The 14,665-nt window shown below is 61.7% G+C and overlaps 6 protein-coding genes across 6 annotated transcripts; all 6 read left to right on the top strand.

Moving 5' to 3' along the window:
- Positions 1-212: 212 nt before the first annotated feature.
- LMJF_31_0255 (conserved hypothetical protein) lies at positions 213-458 on the top strand (the record flags this gene model as incomplete). Its single annotated transcript, XM_001684958.1, has 1 exon — positions 213-458. One exon carries the CDS (start codon positions 213-215, stop codon positions 456-458), a length of 246 nt encoding a protein of 81 aa, XP_001685010.1.
- A 2,435-nt stretch (positions 459-2,893) lies between these two features.
- Positions 2,894-5,632, top strand: LMJF_31_0250 (putative ATP-dependent RNA helicase; the record flags this gene model as incomplete). Its single annotated transcript, XM_001684957.1, has 1 exon — positions 2,894-5,632. The coding sequence occupies one exon, from the start codon at positions 2,894-2,896 to the stop codon at positions 5,630-5,632; it is 2,739 nt and encodes a 912-aa protein (XP_001685009.1).
- Positions 5,633-6,027: 395 nt separating this feature from the next.
- LMJF_31_0240 (conserved hypothetical protein) lies at positions 6,028-7,902 on the top strand (the record flags this gene model as incomplete). The annotated part of the gene is made up of 1 exon (XM_001684956.1): positions 6,028-7,902. The coding sequence occupies one exon, from the start codon at positions 6,028-6,030 to the stop codon at positions 7,900-7,902; it is 1,875 nt and encodes a 624-aa protein (XP_001685008.1).
- A 910-nt stretch (positions 7,903-8,812) lies between these two features.
- LMJF_31_0230 (conserved hypothetical protein) lies at positions 8,813-11,392 on the top strand (the record flags this gene model as incomplete). Its single annotated transcript, XM_001684955.1, has 1 exon — positions 8,813-11,392. One exon carries the CDS (start codon positions 8,813-8,815, stop codon positions 11,390-11,392), a length of 2,580 nt encoding a protein of 859 aa, XP_001685007.1.
- Positions 11,393-11,996: 604 nt separating this feature from the next.
- On the top strand, positions 11,997-12,620 carry LMJF_31_0220 (conserved hypothetical protein; the record flags this gene model as incomplete). The annotated part of the gene is made up of 1 exon (XM_001684954.1): positions 11,997-12,620. One exon carries the CDS (start codon positions 11,997-11,999, stop codon positions 12,618-12,620), a length of 624 nt encoding a protein of 207 aa, XP_001685006.1.
- A 476-nt stretch (positions 12,621-13,096) lies between these two features.
- LMJF_31_0210 (conserved hypothetical protein) lies at positions 13,097-14,665 on the top strand (the record flags this gene model as incomplete). The annotated part of the gene is made up of 1 exon (XM_001684953.1): positions 13,097-14,665. The coding sequence occupies one exon, from the start codon at positions 13,097-13,099 to the stop codon at positions 14,663-14,665; it is 1,569 nt and encodes a 522-aa protein (XP_001685005.1).

Raw genomic sequence — 14,665 nt, 5'->3', positions numbered from 1 at the left:
TCTATGATTTCCGCTCCGCTCACCTTCTACGCTCCTCTCACGCCCGCCACGACACGACACAAAGGTCTACGTGCACCGACGGCGGCACAGCTCGTGTGCTCCCCCTCCCCAAGCCATTCCACGATTGGTCTCTGGCAGCGGTGCTGCGTCAGTCAGGTCGCTTTCTGTGGTGTGCCACCGTGCAGCACTACAAGACCCGCCTCACAGTGGAAATGTGTGCCACCATTGCCAGTCTCGATGCAGCCGTCCTCAGTTTTGGACGTGCGGAGCGTTGTGGCACAGCGCCGGGGAAGCTGGCGCGCAGCTATCAGCTTTTCGACCACCTCATCCTAGCCACAGCCGTGTCTGCGACGGGGTGGGCAGAGCACCACCAGGGCGTTTCCGGTTTCAACGAGCTAGTGACCGCGGTGCAGAGGGAACTGCCTTCGCGCCGCTCGCTGAGGCTCTTACCGCCCTGAGCTGGTGGTCGTGATGCCGTGCTCCCACAGCGGCGGGCACATGTACGCCGGCAGCGTTCTTCTGTGCAGCCGCCACGGCGGCGTTTGCTTTGGTTCTGCTGCGCCAAGCGATGCAGAGGCGCTTGTTGAGAGGATCCACCGGGACGGTGCAGTGGTGCCGGACCAACCGAAGGACCGCGTGCAAGGACGGACGAGATCGTCATCGAGCGGGCGTCTGTCTCAGCTTCGATATGCAGAGTGCACATCCACACACGCACATACCCACCACCGCTCCTCTTCTACGCTCCAACACGTTTGGTCGTGTGCGTCGGGTGCGAAAAAGGAAGCAGCAAATGGACGTGTCACTGCGAGATAGGTGCACGTGTGGTAGTCCACCGCCGCCACACAAGTACTTGGATAACGCGCCAGGCCTGCTTGTATGAGTCCTCCGCCGCCCCACTAGTTGTTGTCGATGCACTTCCGTCCGCTTGCCTGTCTCGTGCATTACGCAACGTACAGGTGCTACCGCCATCGCGCAGCTCCGCTAGAGCGTATCGGCGTTGCAGCTGGGCCTCCCTCGCACGACGCCCTCTCGTTTTTTTTCGTGTGTCGCTCTTTCCGCGTCGTACTACAGGGCCCTACCCCTTTGCGTGCCAGCCGGTGGCTCCCGCTGCCAGCGCACCGCCCTACCGCCCTTCGCTCTCCCTCCCTCCAAGCCCGCGGTGCGCTCGCCAACGTATTCACTGCGCCGATGCGTCACTCGTCACAGACAGCCAAGGTAGCTCGCCAAGTACTTCCTTCTGTGTCCATTGCGTGTCCGCGTAGCAGAACTCCACCCCCTTGTCGCCTTTACCGCCCGCTCGTACTCCATTTTCAAGTCGGGCTGGCTGCATGTCTAGGACCCCTCCATCCAAAGAGGGATGGGGAAGCACCTGCATGGGCAATGGCATGCGTGCCTGTCTGTGTGCGCCCCCCTCTCCGTGTGCTGCTGTCGTCGTGCTCAACTGGGCAGATGCGAGAAAGAGAGAGAAAGACCGACAGCGGAGGCATTTCAGCGAGAAAGCGAAATGGATCGGGTGCGCACCGAACGGCCCTTGTTGCGCTTCTCTTCACTCGCCTTGGTCCGCCGCTCTGCACCCATCCCTGCCGTCTGTCTTAGCACATGTGCTGCAACCTCCCCGTCGAGGCTGTGCGTCTGCTTTCCTTGTCTCGCCCCTCTCTCCCTGCTTGACCTGGCTCGCATAGGTGCACACGCGCCACAACCTCCATCAGAAAAGCCGTCTCAACGGTTTGTTTCCTGGTTGCATCGCAACAGCCGTTGTCCCTCGTCTCTGCCTGCCGTGCCGCGTTGCACGCTGTGTCCGCTCATCTTGTCCTCCTCCCTCTCTCTCGATCCATCAGGCTCCTGGAACACGAGCAAGCACACACTCCCCGCGGCTCTACTCAGCGCTTCTCAGTGTCAAACGTAAGGGGTCGGACCCTTACCACAACTGCCACGCACGCGCCTCACCACCCACGCGGACACCACCCTTCTGCCCGCTTCTTAATCAGCATCGAGCGAGACAGAGCTGCCTATTTCTTTGTTGCGTGTTCGCTGCGCCTGCTTCCCTCCAGCCCTTTCTTCGCTGCCAATCGTGCGGGCCGCGTCAGCGTCTTCGGTCGACATGCCTCGCCGCTCCGGTCCACAGATCAAGCGCGCCAGCGACAAGGAGAATAAGGATGGCGCCGCGAGGAGCAATGACGCCGCAAAGGTAAAGGTGGCCACACCGGCGACGGTTGATGAGCAGTGGTCAACCAAAAAGCAAGGAGGTAACGTGCTGGACTGGCTGGCGCAGAAGACCGACGCGGCCGCGCCGGCACCCACCTCGCGCGGTGCGGTGGAGTACTTGAACCAGACCAAGAAGCCAAAGAGCTACGCAGCAGCGGCTGCACCGAGTGCCGCCAAGGCGAAACCGGGCACACCGGCGGAAAAGTCGGCAGAGAAGGCAGCCGAAAAGCCATCTATCAAGGCACCTCGAGGCGCCATCGCCAGAGAAGCCGTGAGGGCTGGCAAGAAGGACAACGCGAAGGCGGTGCCAGCGAAGGAGACGCCAAGGGAAGCCCCTAAGGCGGAAACGCGGCCGGCAGCCGCACCCGAAGCTACCGCGGAGCCTCGTGGAGTGCCAAAGCCTCGCTCAAAGGCGGCTCCCGTAGCGTCACCAGAGCGAAAGCAACCGGATGACACTGTCAGCAAACTGGCTCAGCTGTTTCCCGCGAAGGCAACGGGTACGCCGTCGACCGCCGCAAAGCCTGCTGACGAGCCGGAGAAGGTCGTCGAGGCCCCGACATCGGCGACAACAGCCGTGCCCTCCGTGCCAGTCCCGAAGTCGTCTGTATCGGCGCCGGCGAACGCGGTCAGGCCGGAAGTTCCGCCTCCGAGGCGGGTGCGCGGACGCCGTCGCGACGACGACCGTCTCATGCGCGCGCAGCAGCGCATGGAGGCGGAGCAGGAGAGTGCGCAGCGCCGGCACGAAGAGGCCATGCGCACCGATGCCGAATACAAGCAGCGCTTCGAGACGATGCAGGAGATGCAGACGGCCATGCAGATGTCGCACGCAGAGTTCTTTGACAAGTACAGCCGCCAGGAGACGCTGCTGCTGAACCACGTCGTGACGGAGCGGCTTGACATGCCGGTCATCCTCGACCTCATCGAGCAGCACGACGTCGTGTTCATCTGCACCGACACTGGCAGCGGCAAGAGCACCGGCGTCCCGAAGGCATTGCTCGAGCTGTCGCCGGACACCAAGGTGGTCAGCACGCAGCCGCGTCGCACCGCGACGGTGGCGATTGCCAACCGCGTAGCGAGTCTCCGCCGCGAGAGCGTCGGCGAGGACGTTGGCTACTGGATCCGCGGCGACAAGAAGGGCGATGAGCAGACCCGTTTGTGGTACATGACGAGCTACACCCTGCTGCTGCGAATTCTCGAGAACCCGGCAGAGCTGCCGTTCACGCACATTGTGCTAGATGAGTTCCACGAGCGACAGCCAGATCTTGAGGTGACGGTGGCGCTGCTGCGGTTGGCGCTGCTCAACAAGTTGTCGCGCTTCAAGCTGGTGCTCATGAGCGCCACCCTCAACACGGAGGACTGGGAGGAGTACTTTGCCGGCCTCCGCGTCGCCACGTACAAGCAGAGCGAGCCGGAGCACCCCATTCACGACTACTTCCTCGAGGACACCTGCACTCTGCTTGGCACGGACTACCAGGCCCCGCCGCAGCTGGTGTCGCGCGGTGTTGTGGACAAGAGCACCGTGGACAAACACTTCTACCTGGCCCAGAACTTGATTCTCTTCCTCAACAGCTGCTCGAACCCAGTGCACTCCATCCTTGTGTTCCTGCCAGGCAGGGCGCAGGTAGAGACGATGAGCACGTGGCTCCACACACAGCTGTATCACCGCGTCGACGCGGTGCCGTGGCACAGCGCCGTGAACCTGAGCGAGATTGAGGCGGCAATGAAGCGTAACATACCGGGGCGGCAGAAGGTATACCTCGCCACCGATATCGCTGAGGTATCCATCACGTTGCCGGACGTGGTCTACGTCATCGACCTGGTGCTGGTGAAGCGGCCGAAGATTTCCAAGGAGTTGCCGGCCTCCATCCAGTACCCACCTCTAGTCACGCAGTGGATCTCGCGCGGCAGCGTGGCGCAGCGCCGGGGCCGCATCGGCCGCGTGCAACAGGGCTTCTACTTCTGCCTGTTCCCTGCTGCTCAAATTACGGACCTGCCGGCCTATTCCCAGCCGCCGATCGAGAACTCCCGGATCGACGAGCTGTCGCTGCACTGCCTGCAGGTGGTGAACAACCCGGTGGCCATCTTCAGCCTGTGCCACGGCCAGCCCCTCGTGGAGGCGATTACGTCGTCCATGAACATGCTCACGCAGCTCGGCTGCATCCTCGACGCGAAAGACCCCCTCTCCGCCGGGGAGCGCATCGAGGAGATCTACAGCCATCAGAACGAGTCGTGGAGCCGCATGATCATGGCAGCGGCCCAGGCGGAGGTGATGACGGACATTCCAGAGTACCAATACACGTTCATTGGCCGCATTCTGCAGCTCATCCCGGTCTCTCCGCAGCCTGGAATGCTCGTCTTCTTCGGCTTTCTGACAGGGCTCGAGTCTCTCATGATCCTCGCCGCCGCCGTGACGAGCAGCCTCTCGCCCTTCAGCATCAACGCCAGCGAAGGCCTGCAGCGCCACTTCAACGTCGCGCGCGCGATGGAGGAGACGGAGAACGTCATGCGCGATTTTTGCTGCGGGCTGCGCAGCGACATTGTTGCCGTGATGAAGGCCACCCTGCTCTTCCGCGTGGAGCAGCAGCGGCACTGCAATAGCGTGGAGACGGTGCGCCACTGGTGTCTTCAGAAACACCTCAGCTACGACAAGCTGATGGCCATTGTAGACCTGGAGAGCCACATCAAGTACGAGCTCGCGGAGTTCATGCCCTTCCGCAGCATCGTGGAGGCGGAGAAGCTGTTGGAACAGCTAGACAAGCTCGCCTCGATGGTGGCAGTCATGACGAACGTTGCCTTCGTCGCGCAGTCGCTGGAGGTGACAAGCGAGGGCAATTCCTACACGAACTCCAAGGAGATGGCGCTCGGCATCTTCAGCGACCTCACCGCCGTGCCCGACATCCACTCACCGAGCTGCCTGCGGTGGCAGGAAGGCGACATCATTATCCCTGTGCAGCTGAACCTTATCTTCGACAAGCTGCTCGCGAGCTTCTCAACGGCCATCGCGTCGCCGAAGCAGTTCTGGATTTCGCTGCTGCTCTTCTCGCAGCGAGTGCAATACGCGACCTTCAGCGACGACGAGGGCACCTTCCACGTCTTTGCGCTCTCTTACGGTGGTAAGGAGCGCTACGTGGAGGTGGACGAGATTGCCGGCTATGTCGTGCTAGAGTTCCGCCGCAAGCTGTCGGCCATCTGCGAGGTGCTGCGCCTGACCCACGCCCATCGGCTCCTCTATGAGGACCACTTCAATACGCTGCTCGGCAGCTACTCCCTGGCGCCGCTGCAGGACCTGCAGCGCGAGGTGATCACGGCCCTCGTCTCCATCTTTAACAACTTGGAGGACATGACCGCTGACGAGGTGGAGCACGACGAGGACGACCTGGACGTGGTCTCGCTGCTGTCCTTTGCGCTGCCGACTCGCGCGCCGTGAAGACGGCGATGGGTGGCAGATCGGCAGCGTTGGGGTGGTGCGTGACCTTGTCAGGGACGGCGGCTCGCATTCGAGGTGATTCGATTTCCATTCTTTCTGTTGTTATTTTTTGTTTTTTTTTTTCGGCGTCCCTGCGCGTGTGCACATGTGTGCGAAGAGATCATAGGAGTGGCATCGGCGGCGCTCGCTGACACCTGTCCTCGCTTCCTCCTGCCTACGCGTGATGTGTGTGTGTGTGTGTGTGTGTGTGCGTGTGTGTGTGTCTGTGTGTGGGCCTTGTTGATGCCGTGCGTTGTAGGTGTTGCTTTTGAGAAACGCCTCGCTGTGCGCATAACCAAAGACGAAGAAATGTGAAGCGCAGAGAGGAGCGACATCTTTTCGGGCCGCTACCAGCCATGTTCTCTCCGCATGTTCACCTTCGGATGCTCGCGCACTGTCCTCCACGTCGCACGCGATGCGGACCGCTGCACGGAGAGCTCAAATCGCCGCGCTCGTCATTGTACTTTCACAGGAGCGAGAACCAAAGGCTAGCATGCCCGCACAACGTGGACGTGGACGTCGAGGTGTACTTGGTGGTGGAGCTTACACACCGATACCCGCGGCAGGGGTGTTGTCTACCTGCCGTTACCACCACAACTCCGTTGTTTCCGTTCTCTCTTTGTGTCTCACTTCTCCGCTCACGCCACTGCACTGCATTAGAACCGGAGCGGCTGCGGACACAGTCGCCCACGGGCAAACACGCAATGACGAAGGCAGCGTCTCTCAAAAAGGGCAGCGGCGACAAGCGCGCCAGGGAGGCGTCGTTGCAGGAGGCGACGGCCAGGAAGGTGAAGGTAGAAACGGCAGCTATGCTGCCCAAGGCTTCGCACGACAGCCAGGCGCACCCAAACTTGTTCTCCTGGCTCTTAAATACGTCCCGCGGGGAATTCTTTCGCAAGTACTTTGAAAGGAAGCATCTCGTTGCTTCGCACGGGAGCGGCGAGTACTTTGCAAGCGGGCTTCCCGGTGTTGTACCCCCGGTGAATTGGTCCACGGAGCGCATGCTAGAGCACGTCAAGACACACCCGTCACGCTACGGCGCCGACCTAGACATTGTCAAGTTCGACCCCAAGCTCAAAAGGCGTGTCTCCTACAGGACGAAGGGTCTCGTGGATGCGGCCGAGCTGGAGGCGTGCATGAAGGACGGGTGGTCCGTGCGCTTCCTGCGACCCAACGAGTTCATCGAGAGCAACTCCGCCTTCATCGGGTGCATCGAGAAGGAGTTCAACTGCTACTGCGGCGCGAACAGCTACTGGACGCCGGCCAACAGTCAAGGCTTCGCGCCGCACTACGACGACGTCGACGTGTTCTTTCTGCAGCTGGAGGGCGAGAAGCTGTGGTGCCTCTACGACCCGCCGGAGGACGTCGATGTGCTCGCGCGCCACTCGAGCGAGGACTACGCGCCTGAGCGGTTCCCCACACCGAAGCACACCATCACCCTGAAGGCCGGCGATGTGCTGTACATGCCGCGCGGCACGGTGCACCAGGGCAAGACCACCCTCAAGACGCACTCGCTGCACATCACCTTCTCGGCCAACCAGATGAACTCCTGGGCAGACTTCATGAGTCGCGCCGCACAGTACACCGTGGAGACGCTTGCCGCCAACAAACTGGAATGGCGTCGTGCCCTGCCACGCGATATGCCGCAGGTGATGGGCGAGGTTAACAACCCCGTCTTTCGAGACACCCATGGCCTTCCCGCGCTCAGCGCGAACCAGCAGGACCACCGCGCTAACCTACAGACAAAGGTGCGTGAGATGGTGGCGGAGCTGACGCTGCTGCTCACCGACGAGGTGAACATGGACGTGTGCGCCGACGTGTACGGCAAGGATACAATCCAAAAGTTGCAGCCGCCGTCCAGGACGTACAGCGGCGCCGCTCCGGCTTCCAGAAAGCTCAGCCACGCCTCCCGTGTGCGCCTCATCTCTCGCAACTGTATGCGACTGCTGCTGAATGTGCCCGGCGAAGCTCGGGTGTACCACATTGGGCAGAACTCGACCGTCTGCCTAGCCGGGGAGTTGGGTGAGCTGCGCTTCGAGGCTGACTTTGCGCCAGCGATTGCCACGCTGCTCTCGAGTTACCCCAAGACAATGCCCGTGAGTGCGCTGCCCTTCCCGGGCTTCGACAATTCCGACGATGTGGCCGAGAACCAACTGCTGCTGGTTGAGACTCTGCGGGATGCCGGGCTTCTGCACGTGGGGTCCTCCGCTAAGGGTAACGCACCGAGCTAAGGACTCAGCACTAGTGTATTACCATCCCCACATTGCTGGACTGTGCTTGTCTTTGCCCAACTCTGCGCGTGAGTTGTTGCACGCACACAAAAGAAGCTGGCTGGAGGGGGGACGGGAGAGGATCTCTCGGGAGGAGGGAGGGAGGCGGGAGAGACGCTAGCGCAGGCAGTCGTTGGCGGCGGCCTTCCCAACAAACGAAAAGCGTGCACCCTCCTGCGCTGCAAATCGACACGCTGCGGCGCTGCGCGGCTGAAAAAGAAGGGGTGGAGGGGGAGGGGGCGTGTGACGTATTCTGCGGGCCCAAAGACGGCAGCGCTGTGACCGAAGAACGCATCGGTTCTTGTGCGCTGCAATGCTCTTCCCTCGACCACCCCGTGCCTCCCGCCTGTACGTTGCCCGCTCCTTGGATGGCCGTGCTGCTCGCCTTCTCATCCCTCTGCACTCTCTGCGGATTTCATTCCTTGCTGCTGTTGCCTTTCGAGTGTTTCGCAGTGCCCGCCACGAACTAAAGCGTCCTTGTAAACGTGTTCTCCGACTCACCACAGCAGCAGGAGCACGAAGCGCCGACACAGCGCGTGTCAGCGCGAAAGTCGAGATGTCCCGATGTCATTCTTTCTGCCAGACCGCTTTCTGCACAGGGTGCACAACACCCCTCCCCCTCCCCTTTGTGCCACATGTCAGAACCTGAGCTTGCCGCCACCATGTTGGTGACCCCCTTCAACGTGGCTCTGCCGCCACACCTCCTACTCGTCTCCAGCCCCTTTTTTCTTTGCCCGCCCCCTTGTCTCTCTTCTCTCTCCTCGGCAAATTGCACCACCCTCGCGCCCCCTTGAGGTGTTGTCGTTTCTCGATGTTCATTCCGCGCTTAGCCACACACAGCTACACGCACTCAGACACGTAGCGGAGCAACATGAACCTCGATGTTGTGGATGCGACTGCCGAGGCGCTGCCCCTCGAGCTACTCAACAACACGAACAAGGAGCTCACCGCCCAGCTCACGCGCTTTGAGCAGCAGCTGGAGGAGCGGCAGGGCGGCGTCGCGGACCAGCGGCGGCGGCTGCAGTTTATGAAGGAGCACCTCGGCAACGTCCGCGCAGAAATCGTGAATACGCAGAGCCTCTCCGAGACGAAGAAGCGCGAGCTTGAGTCCGAGGAGAGCATGTGCCGCGTCATGGAGCGAGAGTGCGCGCGGCTGCAGCAGCGACAAACACAACTGGAGCGAAACGCCGAGGACGTACGCGACCGGCTCACGTCCGTGCAAGACCGCATCTTCCACGGAAATCTGAAAATCGAGGAGCTCAAGACGACGCTGGACTACAACCAGGAGGAGCTGGAGCAGTGGGACGAGGCCCGCCGGCAGAAGGAGGAGGACGAGCTAGCCATCGCGCGCTACTCCAAGCTTGATGAGGCCAAGGTGAAGCAGCTCACTCAGCGCATTGAGAAGCTAGAGACCACCGTGCGGAGGCAGCGCAAGCAGCTCGATGAGGAGATGCTGGCCACGCAGCACGTGCAGGGGGAGCTGGACCGCGTCGCCAACGAGTACCGCAAGCTTCACGACGACCGCAGCGGCATGCTAGACGAGTGGGAGCAGGTGGTTCGCACTATCGCCGAGCGCGACGAGGCCATCCGCATCGCGGGAGAGCAGTACGCCGATGGCGTTGCCTGGATTCAGAAGCGGCAACAGCTGAAGAAGTCGCTGTCGGAATCGCTCGATGAGGCGAAGGAGGAGACGGCGGTGATCAACTACACCATCCAAGAGCGCGAGAAGACGTCGCAGAAGCTGCAGGAGGCGGTGCCGGTGCTGGTGCAGCAGGTGCAGAGCATACAGGACGAAGTCGATGCCCTGCGCGAGGAGGCGTCACGGGCCACGCGAGACAAGCGGGCGGCGGTCCTCCAGCTGCAGGAGACCATCACCGAGATCGAGCGCCGCAACAAGGAACTGACGATGACAGAGAAGCGCCGCGCCACTGCAGCGGAGCGACTGAAGGAGGAGGAGATGGCCGCCAACGATCTTCAGAAGCAAGCCGACTTTATTGCGCAGCTGCTGAAGGACGCTGAAATGGCCTCCCACAACGTCGCCAAGGACATTGAGCAGCTCAAGATGGCGGCCTTCAAGGAAAACCAGGCACTTTCCGAGGTGCGCGCGGCGCAGACGGCGACTCTGGGCGAGATCAGTGGGGCACAGGCACAGGGCAAGAACTACAACGCTAAGATCAACCAGCTGGATGGGGAGTCTTTCTCTCAGCAGGGGGTGCTGTACAACATTGAGTTCAGCATCCAGCAGATGGAGAAGCGTGTGGGCCGCGCCAAAGGCGAGCGCACCGAGGAGGAGCGGAAGGAGCTGCGCGGCAAGATCGATCTTCTGCAGGCCACACTTGACGAGCTCGAGAAGCAAAACCGAATCCTGCAGAACCAAGTGAAGCGGGTGCGGGAGGAGATGCGGCAGTCTGCCATGCTGATCGAGAAGCTGGAGATGACGAAGAAGCGTGCCCTTGAGGAGGTGTTAGAGATGGACCTGCATTGCACGCACGACGAACGGGAAGAGAAGAAGCTAGAGAAGCAGCGCGAGGACCTTCTCATCAAGGTGGACACGTTAGAGCTGCAGCTGCACCGCCTGCGCAACGCGCTAAGAGCCAAGGATGCAGAGCTGCTCACGTTGGAAGAGAAGAAGCGGCAGCTCGAGGCTGACGTGGCGGAGCGCGAGGCGGAGATCGAAGTGCACCACCGTCTGCTGAAGATGGAGGCGAAGCTGGCTGAGGAAGAGCGCAAGCGCCTTGTGACAGAGCTTCTCGATCGACAGAAGAACTTGACGGCGGTCAAGAACAGACAGGAGGTACTTGTAGGCCGCATGGACCCGGCGCAGGCGCGCTTGTCGCAGGTCCAACTCGTGATCGCGGCGGCGAAAGAGCGCGAGGACCTCCAGCACCGCGGCGACTCCCTCGACGCGCGCATCCGTCGCATGGAGAGGGAGATGCTGAAGCTCGAGAAGACCATCGCTGTCATCAAGGCAAGCAATGCGCAGTACAAGCACAAGTTTGACAAGGTCTCCGACAAGGACGAGGAGGTGCAGACGCGGAAGGCGCTCACGACCAAGTTCAAAGAACTCAAGAGCGCGATAAGCCGCCGCGCTCTGGAGGTGAACGACTTTCAAGCCACCACACGCAACAAGCAGGAGGAGCTGCGGGCACTGGCGTTTGAGAAAGAGCGTGTCTGGCACACCCAGCAGCAGATGCTGCAAGAGTACGAGGCCGTCACGCAAGACATCCTAACGTTGCGCGAGACTTCCGTTCGCTACGATCAAGCCATTGGAAAGGCCAAGGAGAACGCGGATCCTGCCGTCGCGCGCGATGTCGAGCTCGTCTGCACACGCGAGAGACTCGACAACACCGTCGTTCAGCTCCTCTCTCTCTCCCGCGAAGCCGGTGACGAGGTGCTTGACGTGGTCAAGCAGATGCTTGCTGCCCATCAGCTGTCGATCGAAAGTGCCTAGGAGGACGAGTGAAGGACAACGTTGCACGTATAGTGCTCCCTCTTGGGCGGTGCTTGCGTCGCTACGTGTTTCTTGGCACGGCATGACGGTTGACTTCTGCTGTCCCCCTTTGTCACTCTCCGTGATGTGCCCTGGTGGGTTTGTTGCGGGCATCCCCTTCATTTGTTTGTTTCAGTTGCTACCCCCCCCCGGGGGGGGCGATTTTGATGTAGACTACACCCCTGTGTCGCCGTTACCCCCCCCCCCCCCCGCATCCCTTTCAACTCTACCAACAGTGATAGCCGCGTGCCCAAAAGGTCCTCGGCAGGCGCACGTCTCGCCTCCGTTGCTCCGCTACACGCTGGCCGAACCGCCTCGAAAGCGCTCATTCACTCGCTCTCTCCCCGACGGCTTCTCCTTCGTGCGCCCAACCGCCTGGCTAACGATACGCCCTCCACTCCCTTCTCCTTGCTCTCCACAACCCACACGAATACGTACTCCATCCTCCCTTCGCCTGTCACACCGCGGGGGGGGGCCTCCTTTGCTTGTGCTTCGTTTCCTCGCGCACACCTCCCTCCATGAGTAGCACGTGCTAGATTTGACCTACGTAGAGAGGCGCAGCACTATGGAGCCCTCTTCGACCGATGGGCAAGAGCCGCATCTCGCAGCAGGAGAGATGGAGGGCGAGGAGCAGGCGGTCATCTCCAAAGACGAGGAAGACGAAGAGGAGCAGCCCAACGATGCGACGGTCTCCGACACGAATGCGGCTTCCACCGCCGCCAGTGACGTCGACCAGGACGGCGCAGACAATGACGACGACGCTGTTGAGGAAGAGGGCGACGAAGAAGACGACGTCGAGGAGGACGAGGAGGCGGACGATGGTGATGACAGCGACGAAGAGGAGGAGAGGCAGGTGTACCCACTGCCGCCACTGCCGCCCGTCCACGCCCCATCCAAGGTGCATGGCATCGCCACGGCGGAGGTGTACAGCATCATCAAGGAGCTGCGCCGTCAAATGGACGACCCGGTGGAGCGGGAGCACGCAAAAGCGATGCTGCAGGGCGACACCGACGTGCTGCTGGCTGTCGCGCAGGTGCTGCAAGAGGCACACCTACTCCGACGAGCCACCGTGAGCGACCACGGTGTTGTCGAAGAGCAGCTCGTCCCCCAACCAGCGGCCGCGCGGCCTTCACTGCCTACTGGCTACAACAGCTGGATTATTGAGACTCCGGCAAGCGCGCGGCGCTGAGTGCGCACAGTAGCACGGCTGCCAAACATGTCTCCTGCCTTCTTTGGGGCACCCGTCTGCTGGTGATGTGGACAGGGGAGCAGTTTCGCCATGTGTGCCTGGAAATCCCCTTTTGTGACGCAGACAGACACCGTAAGCGGACATGTGACACTAGAGGACCATGAAGGACCGATGCTGGAGCGAGAGTTCAAGTCGGCTGATCTCTCTGGCTTGCGATGCGTGCGAAAGTCAGGGTGAGGGGAGCAGTAGTAGCGCACGCATGAGAAAATGATACCGCCTTTTGTAGGGTGCTTCACCCCGACGCTCCTCCTCCTTCCCCCTCCCTTCCCCACTCTCCCCGGTCCTTCGTTTCTTCCCCGCCCCTCCCCCCGCTCGCACCGGCTGCCCCTTCACCAGGACGGCGATTGCGGTCGATCACCATCGCTTTGCTCACTCACCTCTCCTCCTCCCCCCCCTTCTTCGCAGGATCGGAGGACATGGTAGCCTTGGAGCGGGAGTACATTCTCGGCTCCTTCTGTGAGCTACGCATCATTACCTCGCTCTCCTCCACACAGTTGTCCAAGGTGACCCTGCGAAAGCCGGTGGAAGACGAGGACACGTCAACCGCGGAGCGGGCAGAGGTATTTGGGACAGAGCTGATCCCGGGAGTGCCAGTGCACCTGCCGCCCGGTCGCTCCCTTAGCATCTTCACCTCCACCGGTTGCACCCTGTTACTGGTGGCAGCGCCGACGGTACTGCAGCGCTGCTATGCGACGTCGCTCGGGGCGACCTGGGTGCGCTCGCTGCTGGATTTTCACTCTCATCTGGAGCGAGCACGAGTGGAGGCCCGCGGCCGCGACGACGTCGGACCTCGCGTGCTCTTCGTGAGTGACCGCCACCACTGCGGGGCGAGCACCTATGTCCGCTGGCTCAGCAACTTTGCCGTGCGCCTCGGCTATCACCCCCTGCTGCTCGATGGGGTGCTGGACACCCCCGCCTTCGCGTTCCCAGGCAGCGTAGCCCTCTTCCACGCCCAGCACTGCATGGATATCGAGGAGGAGATGAATCTGACGCCGGGGCTGTATGCCCAAGTCGGCCAGTCGCGTGTGGCCAACCCACGACTCTACCAGCACTGGGTGCAGCAGCTTCTGCCGAGCGGCATGGAGAAGATGGCGCGCAGTGAGCGCTGCCGCGTGGGCGGACTGTTCTTTGACTTTGGCGTGGTGGAGCCGCACGCGGTGGAGCAGGCGGAAGCGGCGGCGGCAGCGGCGGTGCCGAGCGTCGACCCAACCGCCTCTGCCTCGTCTGCACCTGCCGCCCTGGGGAGCGATAAGTCGCACACGAACCCACTCGACACTCTCCTGGACACCATTGTGGCAGCCGACATCGATCACGTGTGCGTCGTCGGTAGCTCATGGCTGCGGTGGAAGCTGGTGCAGCGTGCATGGGAGCGCTTTGGTGGTGAAGGGTCGATGAGCATTGTGCAGGCGATGCTGGATCCGCGCTGGAACGTGCCACCGGAGGTGGACTGCGGAGGCGGGCAGCACTTCAAGATCTTTCTTTTAGACTCCGTGGAGCTGGTGCGCTCGGTGCCGGTGCCGCTATGGAATCGCCAGCGGTGGCTGCAGTACTTCTTCGGTACCCCGACTTCGCCAGTGAAGCCGACCCTCATCACCCTCGAGGCCTCGCAGGTACGCGTCGCAACCGTCGGTGCAGCAGCGATGGACGCCATGTCGACACTGTTGCCCATGATGGATAGCGAGGACGTGGACCGGCAGAAGGCGGATGTGGCGGCCGTGTCGTTCATTACTCTGCAAGACGTCGCCCTGAAGGACCGAATCGTCGCAATCAGCACAGCCACTGAGTACGAGCGCAGCCCTGACGGGGAGCTTCACCGACTCCCTTTCAGTGTGTTCGAGCGCAGAATCCGGCAAAGTACTGTGCTTGGGTTTGCGCTGGTGGAATCTGTGACGCCGGAGCGGCTCACGCTGCTGGTGAGCGGCTGTCCGCTCGACAAGGAGCTTGGCCTTTGCTTTCTTCTCACGGAGGAGGTGCTGAAGAGCTGA

The sequence above is a fragment of the Leishmania major genome, chromosome 31 (assembly GCF_000002725.2).
Source record: "Leishmania major strain Friedlin complete genome, chromosome 31".
In the NCBI taxonomy this organism is placed as follows: Eukaryota; Euglenozoa; class Kinetoplastea; order Trypanosomatida; family Trypanosomatidae; genus Leishmania; species Leishmania major.
The sequence above is the reverse complement of the archived record's forward strand: the minus strand, read 5'-3'. Positions and strand labels throughout refer to the sequence as shown.